Source organism: Oncorhynchus mykiss, chromosome 17 (assembly GCF_013265735.2).
Source record: "Oncorhynchus mykiss isolate Arlee chromosome 17, USDA_OmykA_1.1, whole genome shotgun sequence".
NCBI classification, from domain to species: domain Eukaryota; kingdom Metazoa; phylum Chordata; class Actinopteri; order Salmoniformes; family Salmonidae; genus Oncorhynchus; species Oncorhynchus mykiss.
Genome location: NC_048581.1, coordinates 19696548 through 19715405, shown reverse-complemented (window position 1 = coordinate 19715405; position 18858 = coordinate 19696548). Strand labels below are relative to the sequence as shown.

Genomic DNA, 18858 nt, shown 5'->3' with positions numbered 1-18858 from the left:
GGTCCTGGTGTGTTTATATAGAGTGTTAACCCTCCCTACAGTATGAGTACTTACCATGGTCCTGATGTGTTTATATAGAGTGTTAACCCTCCCTACAGTATGAGTACTGACCATGGTCCTGGTGTGTTTATATAGAGTGTTAACCCTCCCTACAGTATGAGTACTGACCATGGTCCTGGTGTGTTTATATCAAGTGTTAACCCTTCCTACAGTATGAGTACTTACCATGGTCCTGGTGTGTTTATATAGAGTGTTAACCCTCCCTACAGTATGAGTACTGACCATGGTCCTGGTGTGTTTATATAGAGTGTTAACCCTCCCTACAGTATGAGTACTGACCATGGTCCTGGTGTGTTTATATAGAGTGTTAACCCTCCCTACAGTATGAGTACTGACCATGGTCCTGGTGTGTTTATATAGAGTGTTAACCCTCCCTATAGATGAGTACTGACCATGGTCCTGGTGTGTTTATATAGAGTGTTAACCCTCCCTATAGATGAGTACTGACCATGGTCCTGGTGTGTTCATATAGAGTGTTAACCCTCCCTACAGTATGAGTACTGACCATGGTCCTGGTGTGTTTATATAGAGTGTTAACCCTCCCTATAGATGAGTACTGACCATGGTCCTGGTATGTTTATATAGAGTGTTAACCCTCCCTATAGATGAGTACTGACCATGGTCCTGGTGTGTTTATATAGAGTGTTAACCCTCCCTACAGTATGAGTACTGACCATGGTCCTGGTGTGTTTATATAGAGTGTTAACCCTCCCTATAGATGAGTACTGACCATGGTCCTGGTATGTTTATATAGAGTGTTAACCCTCCCTACAGTATGAGTACTGACCATGGTCCTGGTGTGTTTATATAGAGTGTTAACCCTCCCTACAGTATGAGTACTGACCATGGTCCTGGTGTGTTTATATAGAGTGTTAACCCTCCCTACAGTATGAGTACTGACCATGGTCCTGGTGTGTTTATATCGAGTGTTAACCCTCCCTATAGATGAGTACTGACCATGGTCCTGGTGTGTTTATATAGAGTGTTAACCCTCCCTATAGATGAGTACTGACCATGGTCCTGGTGCGTTCGTCCACGGCCGCCACGTTAACCTTCATATAACTGTTGGGGCTGTTGAGCCAGCGTGTCTTCTCCCTGGCCTGTCTCTGCTGGAGGAACTTAAACGGCAGCCGCGCGGCGCCCTCCTCCTCCTCGAACATGAACGCCGTCACCGTGGCCGGGATCTCCACGTCGGACTTGTGCCGAGGCTTCTCCCGAACGATGGGGTGGCGGTAAGCGTAGCCAGTCCGGTAGCCCTGTGGGGAAAAGGATACAGAAATCAATCAATCGACTAGATCTCATGTACATAGTGTGTTTAGTTCGGCAGCCCTGTATGGCCAAACAAACCAACGACAGAAATGTCCATCTACAAATCAGATTCCATTTGTATAGTTATTATTTTCCACAAAGTTTCTAAGTCCCTAGAGAGGAAGACGAGGGAAAAGTGGTAGGAAAGAAGACTCTTTGGTAGTGGAACAAAATGTTGTCAAGCTTTTGATCTCCCCATTCATCTAGAGTTCATTTCAATAGTGCAAGTCCTCTCTGTAGAATCCTCACTACATAGGAATGTAGTTTGTGTCTCTGTCCCACCCTTATTATTTGGACAGAGCTCTGGACTCAAAACTACCGCCTCTGTCACTAAGGAAAACGGAAAGAGAGAGAGCGCGAGAGAGAGAGAGAGGGGGGGGGGGGGGGGGGCAGTCTCCGGCCACTATCCCATGATTCCTAGCTGTGGGAGAATGGAAAAAGGATGATGTGCAGCCGGAGGGGTTCCTGGCATCCATGGACAATGGAGTGTGTTCAGATACTTCCTGTCTCTTTCTCCCCCTCTCTCTTATCCGTCTTTCTCCTCTCTGTCCCTCGCTCTCTCTCTCACCCTGTATAGCGCTCCTCTTCTCTATCTGACTTCTCTTTCCCATCCCTTTCTTTCTATATCTCTCGTCCCCCCTCCTTTTCATCGATACCAGACTATCCTGTCAGTGTCAATCACATATAGACTTTAACCAGGTGTTCGGAGACCAGACTCAACCTTTCAACTTGACTCGGGAAACACAGAATCAGAATCAGATGAGGTTCTTGGCATGCAGCTTCCTCTCCATATCAGAGGTATCTACTGTGGTGTTGTGAAACGTGTTATTCTGGTATATTCTGTACTGTAATAAATAGTATTTTTACGAGGTGTGAGACAAGACTGTGTAATAGGAGCGGTCCCCTTTGGACAGCTACACAGACCGTTGAGTAATGACTCTCCAGATACATTGAGGACAGAGGTGAGAAGAGAGGACAGAGGTGAGAAGAGAGTAGACAAACAGAGAAGAGAGACTTGGGGAGACAAGAGAGAGGGAGGAGAGGAAAGAAGACAGGACAGAGGTGAGAATACAGAGGACAGAATACAGAGGTGAGAAGGCAGAGGACAGAGGTGAGAATACAGAGGACAGAATACAGAGGTGAGAAGACAGAGGACAGAGGTGAGAATACAGAGGACAGAGGTGAGAATACAGAGGACAGAATACAGAGGTGAGAAGACAGAGGACAGAGGTGAGAATACAGAGGACAGAATACAGAGGACAGAGGACAGAGGTGAGAATACAGAGGACAGAATACAGAGGACAGAGGTGAGAGGACAGAGGTGAGAGGACAGAGGTGAGAAGACAGAGGACAGAGGTGAGAAGACAGAGGACAGAATACAGAGGACAGAGGTGAGAAGAGAGTAGACAAACAGTTAGAGAAGAGAGACTTGGGGAGACAAGAGAGAGGGAGGAGAGGAAATAAGACAGGACAGAGGTGAGAATACAGAGGACAGAATACAGAGGACAGAGGTGAGAGGACAGAGGTGAGAAGACAGAGGACAGAATACAGAGGACAGAGGTGAGAGGACAGAGGACAGAGGTGAGAAGACAGAGGACAGAGGTGAGAAGACAGAGGACAGAATACAGAGGACAGAGGTGAGAGGACAGAGGTGAGAAGACAGAGGACAGAGGTGAGAAGACAGAGGACAGAGGACAGAAGACAGAGGACAGAAGACAGAGGACAGAGGTGAGAAGACAGAGGACAGAATACAGAGGAAAGAGGTGAGAAGAGAGTAGACAAACAGTTAGAGAAGAGAGACTTGGGGAGACAAGAGAGAGGGAGGAGAGGAAATAAGACAGGACAGAGGTGAGAATACAGAGGACAGAATACAGAGGTGAGAATACAGAGGACAGAGGTGAGAAGAGAGTAGACAAGTAACAGTTAGAGAAGAGAGACTTGGGGACACAAGAGAGAGGGAGGAGAGGAAAGAGGTGAAAAAGACAGGCAAGAAAGAGGACACAAGGGAGAGAAGGGAGAGAGAGAGAGAGAAAAGGGAGAGAAAAGGGAGACGGAGAGAGACAGAGAGAAGGGAAGGAGTCTCTGCTGTAAGCTCAGCAGTGTCTGATCCTTGAGGGATCTGGTGTTGTTATGAAGCCTCCCAGTCAGAGTTCCAGCAGGGCCCAGACCATAGATCACTGACCCAGTCCCAAGTCTACAGGGCCCAGACCATAGATCACTGACCCAGTCCCAAGTCTACAGGGCCCAGACCATAGATCACTGACCCAGTCCCAAGTCTACAGGGCCCAGACCATATATCACTGACCCAGTCCCAAGTCTACAGGGCCCAGACCATAGATCACTGACCCAGTCCCAAGTCTACAGGGCCCAAACCATAGATCACTGACCCAGTCCCAAGTCTACAGGGCCCAGCCCATAGATCACTGACCCAGTCCCAAGTCTACAGGGCCCAGACCATAGATCACTGACCCAGTCCCAAGTCTACAGGGCCCAGACCATAGATCACTGACCCAGTCCCAAGTCTACAGGGTCCAGACCATAGATCACTGACCCAGTCCCAAGTCTACAGGGTCCAGACCATAGATCACTGACCCAGTCCCAAGTCTACAGGGCCCAGACCATAGATCACTGACCCAGCCCCAAGTCTACAGGGCCCAGACCATAGATCACTGACCCAGTCCCAAGTCTACAGGGCCCAGACCATAGATCACTGACCCAGTCCCAAGTCTACAGGGCCCAGACCATAGATCACTGACCCAGTCCCAAGTCTACAGGGCCCAGACCATAGATCACTGACCCAGTCCCAAGTCTACAGGGCCCAGACCATAGATCACTGACCCAGTCCCAAGTCTACAGGGACCAGACCATAGATCACTGACCCAGTCCCAAGTCTACAGGGCCCAGACCATAGATCACTGACCCAGTCCCAAGTCTACAGGGCCCAGACCATAGATCACTGACCCAGTCCCAAGTCTACAGGGCCCAGACCATAGATCACTGACCCAGTCCCAAGTCTACAGGGCCCAGACCATAGATCACTGACCCAGTCCCAAGTCTACAGGGCCCAGACCATATATCACTGACCCAGTCCCAAGTCTACAGGGCCCAGACCATAGATCACTGACCCAGTCCCAAGTCTACAGGGCCCAGACCATAGATCACTGACCCAGTCCCAAGTCTACAGGGCCCAGACCATAGATCACTGACCCAGTCCCAAGTCTACAGGGCCCAGACCATAGATCACTGACCCAGTCCCAAGTCTACAGGGCCCAGACCATAGATCACTGACCCAGTCCCAAGTCTACAGGGCCCAGACCATAGATCACTGACCCAGTCCCAAGTCTACAGGGCCCAGACCATAGATCACTGACCCAGTCCCAAGTCTACAGGGCCCAGACCATAGATCACTGACCCAGTCCCAAGTCTACAGGGCCCAGACCATAGATCACTGACCCAGTCCCAAGTCTACAGGGCCCAGACCATAGATCACTGACCCAGTCCCAAGTCTACAGGGCCCAGACCATAGATCACTGACCCAGTCCCAAGTCTACAGGGCCCAGACCATAGATCACTGACCCAGTCCCAAGTCTACAGGGCCCAGACCATAGATCACTGACCCAGTCCCAAGCCTACAGGGCCCAGCACAGCTGCACTGGACCAGTGATGTACTGTACTTTATGGAGTGATAGATCCAGTTGATGACCCAGAAACAGTAATGACAGAGGAAATGAGGGCAGGACTGTACACTATCTGTTGGATGCCAACTCACTGTCCATGAATTCCATTTCCCTGTTAGTTACACAACCTGGAGGTCAGAGGCAGGAGGGGGGCACCTGGGACAGGGCCAGCCCAGCAGGTCAACTCATAGCCTGGGTAGCGTGGGTGGTAGCCCCGCTTCCTCCCATGACCTTGGTGGCTAGTGCCAACTGCACATATGGCATAGCTAGGAGTCACTGTCACAGCAATGATGTTATATAGTAATGTAGATTACAGTGTGTGTGTGTGTGTGGAGGGGGGATGGAGTGTGTGTGTAGCAGGGAAAGGAGAGTGTGTGTGTGTGTGTGTCAGTGTAAACCACTCACCAGGTTATCCAGCATCCTCATGAGAGATTCAAACTCCAGCTCTCCCACCTTCCACTTGTGTGGGCTTCCCATGTTGACAGACGCTGCATCGGCCACTGCATGGGTCCGAGACTTATACTTCTCAGCATCTAACACAATCAGGTTGTCTACGCTGCCAGCACACGAGACCGCATTCACCTAGAGGGAGAGAGAGACAGATGGGGGAGAGAGAGAGACAGATGGGGGAGAGAGAGATGGGAGAGGGAGAGATGGGAGAGGGAAGGAGGGAGAGAGATGGGGGAGAGAGAGAGAACAGATGGGGGAGAGAGAGATGGGAGAGATGGGAGAGGGAAGGACGGAGAGAGATGGGAGAGAGAGAGAGAGAGAGAGAGAGAGGGAAAGAGAGAGAAAGAGGGAGAAAGAGAAAGAGGGAGAAAGAGAAATGAGCCATTTCGAGTTCTATCGAGAGGAATCTAGACAATTGAGAAATGCAACCCAGGGAGGTATTACAGTTTACAGTTTTTATACAAGGTCACTTTTTTTGCAATAGCCACACACACACACACCGTAGCCTGAGGTTAATCTCTAGGTATTAAGCAGGCTTTGTTAGGTTGGATTAATGTTTTGTTTGGCTCTGAGGCCGAGATTCAAATAGGGATTTGGTGCACCTATTACAGCAGTCAGCGTTAACACCCACACACACACCCCCACACCGTAATGTCTACCATATTTACAAACTGCATACACACACGCACAGCACACAGGCAAGCAGGCACACAAACAGTGACGCACACATATCATACGCACATGCACACACACACACACGCGCACACAAACACACGCGCACAACACAAACACACTTTGCCAAACAAAACTCTGGAAATCATTGACTTTCCATTCAAGCGGCCCTGCTGGTGTTGTTGTGGGGTAACATACAGTCCATTTAAAATGCTATTTTTCCCTCTTCTAATTCAGACGGTGTAGGATGTTATAGGGCTTGAACCACAACCTCTCTGTTTCCCTGCCAGTCTTTCTCTCCAGCCGTCTTCACGTTTACTCTCCCTCTAGATGTTTAACAACCCCATAAATTACATTCCGGCTTTCCTTTGAAAATACAGAAACTACCAAAACAGGAACAGCATCACTAATAAGCGTTAGAGGAAGATAACAGCCATTGTGACGTCGTGTTGTTGCAGAATCGAAGGCGTGAGAGGTTACTGAAATCTCTGTTAGAACAGAACAGTAAATGTCTGTAGAATCTAGATCTAAACGAGTTACTGAGTTCATTGACCTATTGTTTGATGAGAGTGAGGTCCAGGGTTCAGGGTGTGTGTGTGTGTGTGTGTGTGTGTGTGTGTGTGTATACCTGGATCTCACAGGCATACTGAGCGTTGTAGATGTAATGAAAGGCCTCTTCGATGGTTTCCCCCAGAGCCACCACTCCATGGTTCCTCAGCACCAGCACCTGATCACCAAACGGTCACAACACACGGTCAAATACAACGGTCACAACACAACCATAGACGAGGACAGTTACATCTAACGAGACCATATTCCCCAGTATGGTAATTAGCCTCCATAGTTTACCAGTCGATGACTCTAGAGAGGAGACACACAACCACAGTAACCTCAATGCCATTAAGGCTGGCTGACTAGCTCGTACATTTGATCACCAGGACTGTTTTTACAGTACACTAGCTAGAAAACAGTCCTGTCAAAGCAGTCCCACTGATTTACCCACTGATCTAAGGTCAGCTTTGCATCCCATGAACTAGCAATTAACATCACGTTTTGGGGTGGGGTAATCTGATCCTAGATCTTTACCTTGGCTGAGGGTCCGAGGGCCTTCTGCAGCGCCAGGCGTTCCTCCTGGTCGTCAAGGCTACCCTGGTAGTTGTAGTATGCGATATCACCCAGGATCAAGGCCTCCTGAGAGATGGGCAGGATGCCACACTTCATAGACGACACCTGGAGAGACAAGGAGGGAGAGGAGATGTGAGAACTATTCAGACACTGGAGGATGGAAAGAGAGAGAGACAGAGACAGACAGACAGAGAGAGAGACAGAGAGAGAGCCAGAGAGAGAGACAGAGAGAGAGCCAGAGAGAGAGCCAGAGAGAGAGCCAGAGCCAGAGCCAGAGCCAGAGACAGAGACAGAAACAGAGACAGAGCCAGAGACAGAGCCAGAGCCAGAGCCAGAGACAGAGCCAGAGACAGAGCCAGAGACAGAGACAGAGCCAGAGACAGAGCCAGAGCCAGAGCCAGAGCCAGAGCCAGAGCCAGAGACAGAGCCAGAGACAGAGCCAGAGACAGAGCCAGAGACAGAGCCAGAAGAGAGAGAGAAACTGGCAATGAACATTTACAGCATCACACAGTGCATTATAAATCACTGTGTGCTTGAAAACATCACAATGTGGACAATATGTGTCTAAAAGTCAGGCCTATTTAAACAACATTTCTTCCTGTAAGATCCTGAATGATTAAACAGACTGAAAAGTGACTCACGGCGGCGGTGGCAGGAGTGTGCACGTGGACGCAGCAGCGAGCGTCTGGCCTGATGGAGTAGATGGCAGCGTGAGGGCTGAAGCCTGACGGGTCAACCCTGAGGTTGGTGGAGCCCTGGTCAATCACATCCCCGATGATGTTCAGCTTTACCTGGGAGAGAGAGGGGGGGAGAGAGGAGAGGCAGAAGGAGAGAAAAGAGCATTAGCCATTGTACAGTCACACAAAATACACATGTATGGTTTTACATACACAAACATGTGAATCACTTCCCTTGAGAAGAATACATATATATTGTGAGGGAGACATCTGCTAGCTATATAAAGAGGTAATAACAATTTAAAATGGTTCATACACTCATCATCAGGAAATGTACAGAAGGAATGGTAACCGTGTCTGGTCTTGATACTGTATGTCCTCAATGAGAACTTCATGACCATGTGTCATTAGATTACCGGCTACCGAAGAGGGTTGGAGAGCAGAAAGAGAGAGAGCGAGAGAGAGGAGGAAAGGACAGAGTACAGCCAGTTCTCCATACACAACAAATTATGATGAGACAACACAGCCAAAGTGGTGTGCTGAGCAGTATTTCTGTCTGTAATAAAGCCCTTTTGTGGGGAAAAACAAATTCTGATTGGACGGGCCCGGCTCCCCAGTGAGTGGGCCTGGCTGCCAAGTGGGTGGGCCTATGCCCTCCAAGGCCCCCCCATGGCTGTACCCCTGCCCGGTCATGTGAGATCCATAGATTAGGGCCTAATTGACTTATACGAACTGTAACTCAGTAAAAACTGAAATTGTTGCATGTTGCGTTTATCTTTTTTGTTCAGTATAAATCTAACATCTATTTGTACTTACAGAATCACCAGATGACCAGGCTAAATATGTACTGTATACTGTTACAGACTCTGAATATGAAATGTCCGACTCTGTTTTCCAGCCTGACAGCCATATGGGACAGTGGGAGGATGACAAACACCAGTCGAATGGATTCGTTTGTCCAGTTAGATGAAATAACCAGTAAACCATGTCTAACGTGGCAGCTGTCAGACGAACAGACCAGACCAGCCGATCGAACACTAATGAGTTACATCACATGTTTGGATTGTAAGAGACCAATCACATCCTTCAGTGTCCGGCCCCCTCTACAAGTCTGCCAATCAGACGTCAGAACAGCTCAAGTTCTACTGTATGCGTGTGCACAGCAGTCCTAAAAATAATGGAGGGAAGTGTTGTTGAGTTGAATATGAAATGTGACGCAGGCTGATGACACGTTTGCATTCTGGGACAACGACGTACAAAGGCAGCAGACCCCTTGGTAGCTATCAGCTTGTTAGACATAGAGAAGAGGTGACCCACATGTTCACATATCCTTGAATTCCTTGGGGTCCTTTGAGTTGAACCAATCACAGAGATACATTTTGATCTCCTGACCCCACCCCAGATATGACGTGAATCTCAGTGGACAGTTCAGCCAGAAGGGGGTGTCCCCCCCCCCCCCTCTCTCTGCTGTACTGTTTTCAATGGAGACCATCCAACTTCAATAGCAGCAGCTGGCCAGAATTCTTTACTTATTGTGACCCAACTCTTGTGAGACTAAAATGATCCCCAAATCTAATTTGGAAATCTGATTTCTGAGTATACATCTACTGTATTAAATGTCATGTAAGTGTTTTATAAGTGCATCATACCCTAGGGACAATTCAAGGGTTAGAGGAAGGCTAGCTCGAGGATGTAACAGTCTCAGTCCCAAATGGCACCCTACATAGTGCACCACTTATGACCAGGGTGCCCATAGGGTTCTGGTCTAAAGGTAGGGAATAGGGTACCTTTTGGGATGCACATAGAATCCACATAGATCATCCACTAGCTAGCGAATAGATCCTTGCTTCATATTGCTTTTCGATGTGGCTAAATTGAATAAACCCTGTAATGGGAGTATGGTACGTCAGAGAGAGGGACTGTGTTTGGATGTGAATGCCCAGCTGATCAGAAGGAGTGCCTGCTGGGTGTTTGGCTTGGAGCATGGAGTCAAACAGGTAATCCTTTCAAAACAACAACAACGATGATCCAACAAACTCTCCATCAAAAAACTAATCCTCGTATCAAAGATCATGAGCGCTAACGGAGTGGAATGTCTCTTACCTTCTCAGTTCCCATACTAACTACTAATGAAACATAATCAAACATAATCATAGGGCCAGCTGTCTTCCTACAGGTATCCTCTCCTTCACCTTCTAGCTCAGACAGCTGAGCCACGCAAGAGCCCAGAATATCAACCCTGACCCCCCTGTGACCTTTCACTACACAGCGACCTCTCACACACTGAGCTCTGGATGACTTCCTTTCTCTCAGGAAGTCAATGGTGTTCGACCTCTAAAACCTTCCCCCTAATGAGTTCAAACCCATAACAGACCCGTGGAGAAAGAGAGGGAAAGGAAAAAAGAGAAAAGAGGCCTTTAGTAGTCAGCTAGTGGTCCACTGGAGTATAGTAGTCAGCTGAAGTATAGTAGTCAGCTGGAGTATAGTAGTCAGCTGTAGTATAGTAGTCAGCTGGAGTATAGTAGCCAGCTGGAGTATAGTAGCCAGCTGGAGTATAGTAGCCAGCTGGAGTATAGTAGTCAGCTGGAGTATAGTAGCCGGCTGGAGTATAGTAGTCAGCTGGAGTATAGTAGCCAGCTGTATAGTAGTCAGCTAGTGGTCCGCTGGAGTATAGTAGCCAGCTGTAGTATAGTAGCCAGCTGTAGTATAGTAGTCAGCTGGAGTATAGTAGCCAGCTGGAGTATAGTAGCCAGCTATAGTATAGTAGCCAGCTATAGTATAGTAGTCGGCTAGAGTATAGTAGTCGGCTAGAGTATAGTAGTCGGCTCTAGTATAGTAGCCGGCTCTAGTATAGTAGCCGGCTGGAGTATAGTAGCCAGCTGTAGTATAGTAGCCAGCTGGAGTATAGTAGCCAGCTGGAGTATAGTAGTCGCAGGAGTATAGTAGCCAGCTGGAGTATAGTAGTCGGCTCTAGTATAGTATCCAGCTGGAGTATAGTAGTCGGCTCTAGTATAGTAGCCGGCTCTAGTATAGTAGCCGGCTGGAGTATAGTATCCAGCTGTAGTATAGTAGCCAGCTGGAGTATAGTATCCAGCTGTAGTATAGTAGCCAGCTGGAGTATAGTAGCCAGCTGGAGTATAGTAGCCAGCTGGAGTATAGTAGCCCGCTGTAGTATAGTAGCCCGCTGTAGTATAGTAGCCAGCTGGAGTATAGTAGCCAGCTGGAGTATAGTAGCCAGCTGGAGTATAGTAGTCAGCTGGAGTATAGTAGCCAGCTGGAGTATAGTAGCCAGCTGGAGTATAGTAGTCAGCTGGAGTATAGTAGCCAGCTGGAGTATAGTAGCCAGCTGGAGTATAGTAGCAAGCTGTATAGTAGTCAGCTGGAGTATAGTAGCCAGCTGTATAGTAGTCAGCTGGAGTATAGTAGTCTCAGTCATCTCACAGAGACAAAGCTTATGTGTGTGTGACTACAGTACTACAGTAAAGATAATTTTGCACGCCCAATTCTTCAGTTTTTGATTTGTTAAAAAAGTTTGAAATATCAAATAAATGTTGTTCCACTTCATGATTGTGTCCCACTTGTTGTTGATTCTTCACAAAAAAATACAGTTTTATATCTTTATGTTTGAAGCCTGAAATGTGGCAAAAGGTCGCAAAGTTCAAGGGGGCCGAATACTTTCGCAAGGCACTGTACCAACATTCTTCATTCAATTCAGTCATCACTAAGTTAACATCGGAGTGAAGAGTTCTGCATCTATTCACAATGACATTTGGCCTAGTTACTCTTCTCTCTGGGAAGATCTCAATTGCATTCTCCTCGTGTCCTCTTGCCTCGTCTCTTTCTCAAAACCAATTGGAGGAGAAGGTCGGAGTGGAGGGAGGGACCTCTGGCTTTCTCCTCCATTAGGTTTTGAGAAGGAGATGAGGAGAGAGGAGAATGCAATTGAGATCTTCCCGCTGTCTGTCTCGGTCTCTCTGCGCTCTCTCTTTCTCTACTGAGTTACTGATCCAGTCTGAGCCAAAACTAGACAAGGACATCAACATTACCCAGCATTCACTACCACCACTGACACTGGACCAGAGACAATGACAAATAGACAGGGTGGTTTTGGTAATAACATGGCAGCCAGTCAGACAATAACATGGCAGCCAGTCAGACAATAACATGGCAGCCAGTCAGACAATAACATGGCAGCCAGTCAGACAATAACATGGCAGCCAGTCAGACAATAACATGGCAGCCAGTCAGACAATAACATGGCAGCCAGTCAGACAATAACATGGCAGCCAGTCAGACAATAACATGGCAGCCAGTCAGACAATAACATGGCAGCCAGTCAGACAATAACATGGCAGCCAGTCAGACAATAACATGGCAGCCAGTCAGACAATAACATGGCAGCCAGTCAGACAATAACATGGCAGCCAGTCAGACAATAACATGGCAGCCAGTTAGACAATAACATGGCAGCCAGTCAGACAATAACATGGCAGCCAGTCAGACAATAACATGGCAGCCAGTCAGACAATAACATGGCAGCCAGTCAGACAATAACATGGCAGCCAGTCAGACAATAACATGGCAGCCAGTCAGACAATAACATGGACAATCACAGACGCAACAAAGAGTCAGTGATAAAATACTCTTCAAAAAGTAACATACTGTAGGAATTCCCACAGTCAGCAATATCCCAATCTCACCAATGAAGAGATACAGTAATGTAACTGCAGGATAACATTGTATTCGCCATATCAAGCACATTACTCTACTCCCCTGACCTCCATGGCTTGACTAAACACAGACCAGTGTCAGCCTCTGTGCCAGAATGTTAGATTTCTGCTAATCCAATAGTTCTCTCTCAAATAATTCAAGGAAATAGACGGCTGATTAAGTGTTGGCGCTGTTGTGCTGGGTTTATGAGAAGGGCTGCCAGAAACCTTTTACTCCACATGGCGCAGTACATTGGCTTACTGGCACAAACACACAGACTACACCTCCAACCTGGGCTGTGTTCAGTAGGACCAAATGGGATAAAACGGTTTGAATTGGAGAAGGACAATGAGCATTCTTATTGGACAATATCAGAGATAGTTGCTCTTCCATTTCAAAACCTTTTATCCTGTTTGGTACTACTGAACACAGTCCAGCACACGTCTAAAAAGAGAGCTCACTCCTGACTGGGTACAGGCTTGGTTGGTTGTTTGTTATTGGGTGCATGTGCTTCCTGGTGCGTTGTGATTGGACTCACCAGGTTGGATGCGGACGCCTCAGCGAATGACAGTCCTCTGGGGATGATGAGGATGTGGTCCTGCTCTTTGCTGACTCGGACCTGGACACAACAACGTTAAAACACCTTGTTATGACCTTGAAACTGCACAGTGCTGCTGCTGCTGACACAAACAAAACTTTAGGAACCTGATGCTCAAACACACTGCTCCCAAACAAAAGGACGGGCACACAGTTGTATGTGTCCTGAAAACACATCCTGAGGGTAGTCCTGTAGGCAGGGGATAGACAGAACTCAGATGACACATACCTGCTTGCAGTATGTCTCAAAACACAGTTCTACAGAATAGGTTTATAATGAGTTATGACACGGTTATGACAGTTCTGAATGAGGTTAGTGCAAGGTTTATTTCTTACTGTGATGTAGGAGCTGGCGAAGTGTGCCCAGCTGAACAGGTCCACCAGTCTGTAGAGGCTGGCCAGCTTGCAGCGTGTCTGCTTCTCCCCCTTCACCAGAGTGGTAGACTCCACTCCATACATGTCGTTGATGGGAGTGACCATTCCAAGGCCTGGAGAGGGGGTGAGCAGAGAAAGCAAAGCAGAGACGGTTAAAAATGATTTTTTTTATTGTTGAGTATGGGGATTGATAGCTCTCTTGTTCTCTGTATAGTTATCAATATGAATAATGACATGAATCATTAACAATCAATACACACAGCCTGCATATTAGATTACCTGCAGCCTGGGAATGGAGACAGACCATGTTCTCTCCATTCTACCAAGTACATCAACTGTTCTAAGAGGAAACCAATTCAATCATTCAATACATATTTTATTAGAGAGACAAGATACTAAACAGATTTCAGATCAGTTAATAACCGATAATAACCATCCGAGACAGCGGTAGAATGCATCTGGATCCGTCTCATCTAACCAACTGATTTACTATAGAGTGCTCTACACTGGACAGTGGACACAAATAGCAACAAGCCATCCTTTGACACTGGCAATGTTCATATCAAAGACAATTCTATGTAGTTACAGTACATTTTAAATAATTCAATCATCTTACTTCACATATTTCCTAAGTAATAAATAATACTTGACAATCTTATCCTTTTCATTCCTTTTCAACAAATTACAGCAAATTCCGTAACTTTCCGCTGGTTGCTGAGATTAGTGGTGTTATTATGTGGACATATTATGGGATATATGAGGTATAACTGAGGACTCTATATTTCAGTGGTTGTCGTGGTAATTGATCATTAGTTCCACATTCCGAGGTCTGTAATTGCATGATTGGAAACAGATTTCACATGTGGAAACCTGGACTGAACAGAGCAATATATGCCAGGCTTTTCCAGAGTCAGCTAGGAGGGACAGGTCACTAGATAGATAGTGTGTGTTTCTGTGTATGAGCGTGCGTTCTACCAAGTGTGTGTGTCTATACAGATTTGGAAGTCTCCATTTTTCAAAAACAATAGAGTTCAAAATATTGGCCTAGTTGAAAGTCAATCGTATGGTATGCAGCTTCAGTGAGTGGCAGTTGGGCATTGCCTGGGTGACGGGCTGTACCAACAGCACTGCCTCCTGAGGGGGGTTACGGGCCGTACCACCAGGATTGTTTTCATTAGGCACCAAACGGAAGAAAACTGAAAAACGGACCCGAAACAGGGAGGGATTACCTGAACATTCAATAAGAAATGCTCATTTTCATTTTACTTTGCTACAGCGTGCCCTAATGGACCTACCACTACTACTCACAAAGGGGAGGAGGGGTTACTGGCCCTACCAACACTACTAACTGAGGGGGGTTACTGACCGTACCAACACTACTACTTACTGAGGGGGGTTACTGGCCGTACCAACACTACTACTTACTGAGGGGGGTTACTGACCGTACCAACACTACTACTTACTGAGGGGGGTTACTGGCCGTACCAACACTACTACTTACTGAGGGGGGTTACTGACCGTACCAACACTACTACTTACTGAGGGGGGTTACTGGCCGTACCAACATTACTACTTACTGAGGGGGGTTACTGGCCGTACCAACATTACTACTTACTGAGGGGGGTTACTGGCCGTACCAACACTACTACTTACTGAGGGGGGTTACTGGCCGTACCAACATTACTACTTACTGAGGGGGGTTACTGGCCGTACCAACACTACTACTTACTGAGGGGGGTTACTGGCCGTACCAACACTACTACTTACTGAGGGGGGTTAGGGGCCGTACCAACACTACTACTTACTGAGGGGGGTTAGGGGCCGTACCAACACTACTACTTACTGAGGGGGGGGTTACTGGCCATACCAACACTACTACTTACTGAGAGGGGTTACTGGCCGTACCAACACTACTTCTTACAGATGGGGGTTAGGGGCCGTACCAACACTACTACTTACTTAGGGGTGAGGTGCTGAAGCCAGCCACGGATGAAGACATGAAGAAGTCAGCGATCTGTCGGAGGGCCAGGAGACCAGTGGGGTTGTTGCCTTTCTTCTTCTGCTCCTCAATCAGCCCCTCCAACTCATCCTTAAAGGCCTGGAGACGAGGAGAGGGAGGGGGAGAGAGAAAATGAAGAAGAAGAGAGAAACATTAATCACAGATTAGACTGGAGGTCCGTGGGTGTCCCTCTCTCAGTAAACCCAGACTGACTGACTGGTCTAAACTGGCTGGCTGACCAGGGACAGAGAGGTCTATCCTTCTGTAATCTCCACATCCTCAAGTCCCCCCTGCACTACTTACAGCAGTACTGATACAGGCACACACTGCTGCACACCCTTCTTTACCCCATTCTGTCTTCTTTTTCTTCCTCTCCATCTCTTTCTCTGTTCACCTCCCTTCCTGACTGACCCAGTGCTGCTTCCAAAGCACTGCTACAACTGGAACTAGGACAGGTAGAGCTGAGGATCAAGGGAACTGGGGCGAGTCACACACAAACACACCGCCCACACACTCTTCAACAGCAGGGCTTAGATTTACCACAGTGTTGGCTAGATTTAACCTCAGTACAAGAGTTACTAAGGCAATAACTTTGATATCCCATTACATCTCATTATCTCTTTATAAAAAAAACACTATAATTTGAGAGAGAAACTGTTTATAATAGCACGGTTAGTCTTGATGTACTGAAACACATCAATCAGAAAAATCCCTATTTACATATAAAATGTTAGCTATATATACTATAAAAAGAGATCAAAAGCCAATAAACTGAATTGTAATAAACAAGTAATAGCTTGAAAGACTGTATAGAATGACTAACTGACAACGGGATCGGCCACCATGTTGCAATTGTTGTTTTTGCAAGAGAGGAACCGTTGTTCCGTTACTTAGTGACCTGGGTCAACTCTTATAAACGTCTTACAGCGCATCTCTTAAAAACAAGATTCAGAGAGGGGGAAGAAATAGGACGTGACACCATTTCAGTACAATGACTTCCTAAATAGGAACACATCCAATATTAATGTTTTTATTCCATGTCTCTCAGACACACACACACACACACTTGCATAAGAGTAGTCAGCTCCACAACAGCCTGGGTATAGAACCAGAGTCTCGCCCTAAACACAAAACATTTCTGACCGTCTACTCTTCTCTAACCCCCCCCAGCCGGCTGGCCCCATGGGATAGTCCATTATTGTTTGCGGATGGGATCGGGTCGATTCATTTCCCCCCTTGTGGGGGTGGTATTGTAAAATCTCTACAGCATCTCCCGGGAACACAGAACAGAACACAGAGCCAGTATAACTCTAGGGGTTCTGAGGGGTTCTGAGTCGAGGCCAAACATTCCGTTGTCGTTCGGGCCCTGTTGCCATAGTGACGGTTTTGGCTAGGTCTGGTTGCTGCACTGCAGTGGTGCGGATGTGGATAGGGTGTCTGCTGGGCTTGAGGTTTGTTCTGGACGTTTCTATTATACTGTCGACTGTGCTGTTACAGGCTGGAGTGAAAAGACTTGTCATAAACTCCATACTGTTCCCATGGTTCTATTTATCAGGCCTGGGGGGGATCCTGTGTGCGGAACTTGATTACAACTGCCTTCATTACTTCTGAATCTGCATCAGTCTTAATAGTCTTTTACCGGAAAGGCCAGCACGTGTGTATGACACACACACACACACACACTGTGGCAGGCATTTGCAGTGTGCGAGCTTGTGATGTGTTCAAAGACAGATTATAACGCTGAGCGGCAGGGATTTCATCCCCATCACCTTCATCTAACAGAGTGGATGTGATCATACGTTTTCCGACCCTCTAATCCTCTGCAGAGAGACTACAATAAAACACAGATACAGCTCACGGAAGAGCATGTTAGCTAGCTGCTGTGGTGTGTGTGTGTGTTTAAACCCACAAGGCAACCCTGTGCCATAACACTGTCCTAACATTGAGTTGAAACAAACAGCCAGAGCCCAAATCTAAATCAAGCTGGCCTGAGGTCCTTCTCTTGACATGAATAGCTGTCCACCATCCTGCCTGAGAAAAAACAACACTAAACTGAAAAGTCAAGCCACGGTCACAGAGAGCTTTCCCACTTTCACGAGCCACGTCTCTCCAGTTATTGGTTGGAGCGTATGGGAGGACGTGTGTGATTGGTTGGACGGTCAGGCTTAGGAAGAGAGGATTCCGTGTGCATTCACAACAAAGAGATATTCATCTTTCAAAATGGTGTCTTTAATATAGTCTTTGAGCTTCTCTCTCATTATTAAGACATGCAGATTGGAGCTGTTCCAATAGCTGTCACTGTGAGAAAGAAATCTCTTTCAGGATACACTCCAAAGACTCTCCCTTTTAATCGTATCAGAATAAAGACTTATATTTTGTGTGACAAAGCCATAAACAGCACTATATTAAAGCCTTCCATGTATAAATGTTACACATCTACAGTATGTAATATTTCTGTATTACCTAACGTGTTGTTAAAAGAAATCAGCCTCGCATTCAACTATCTATTTGTTGGGATGATCCTCTTCCTGCTGACTGTAGGGCTGCTGACAGACAGGTAAGAGCGCTGGGATGAACCCTGTAGCGTGGGAAAGGACAACAGACACTTATGACTAGACTGTAGCTGGGTTTGCTATCGCGCGTATTGTGTGTGAGGGAGGTGATGAAAGGGTTTTACGTCACCACTGACAGTTTTAATGACACCACTACCCCATCCAGACACACAATCTGGTCAAATAAGTACTCACAGTTATAGACACACACACACACCATGGTCCAAGTGAATCATAGAATAGCCTGTAATTACAACTAGACACACTCCCAACAGCCTTGCTAGTTTAGTGAGCACAATGATACTCTTTCATGTGGACTGTGTTGCAAGGTGGGAGAGAGAGAGAGCGAGAGACCGAGAGAGAAAGACATATGTTAACTTGCTTTGGCAATGTTAACATTAGTTTCCCATGCCAATAAAGCCCTTAAATTGAATTGAGAGAGAGAGCGAGAGAGAGAGCGAGCGAGCGAGAGAGAGCGACCGAGAGAGAGAGCGACCGAGAGAGCAAGTGCCAGCCAATTAATTATATTGATGTGTGCGTCAGTAAAAATCGGTCCCCCATTCCAGCTGCAACACTGCCTGCAGGGAGGAACTGTCTGGCAGACCAATAGAAATACTGTACATCCCAGCCAGCCCCCAACTCCCTATATAGTGCAC

At 47.0% G+C, this 18858-nt stretch overlaps 1 protein-coding gene across 10 annotated transcripts in view; it reads right to left on the bottom strand.

Annotated features, from left to right (window-relative positions):
- LOC110485619 (gamma-adducin) overlaps positions 1–18858 on the bottom strand; it is a 143834-nt gene that overhangs the window by 9885 nt on the left and 115091 nt on the right. For all 10 annotated transcript variants that reach the window (XM_036949240.1, XM_036949239.1, XM_036949241.1 and 7 more), the window contains 8 exons: positions 15611–15749; positions 13613–13764; positions 13218–13298; positions 7934–8083; positions 7254–7397; positions 6796–6894; positions 5451–5627; positions 1074–1316 (listed from right to left, as the gene is read on the bottom strand). In XM_036949240.1, coding sequence (XP_036805135.1) covers positions 1074–1316; positions 5451–5627; positions 6796–6894; positions 7254–7397; positions 7934–8083; positions 13218–13298; positions 13613–13764; positions 15611–15749 — 1185 coding nt within the window. The remainder of the gene's footprint in view (positions 1–1073; positions 1317–5450; positions 5628–6795; positions 6895–7253; positions 7398–7933; positions 8084–13217; positions 13299–13612; positions 13765–15610; positions 15750–18858) is intronic.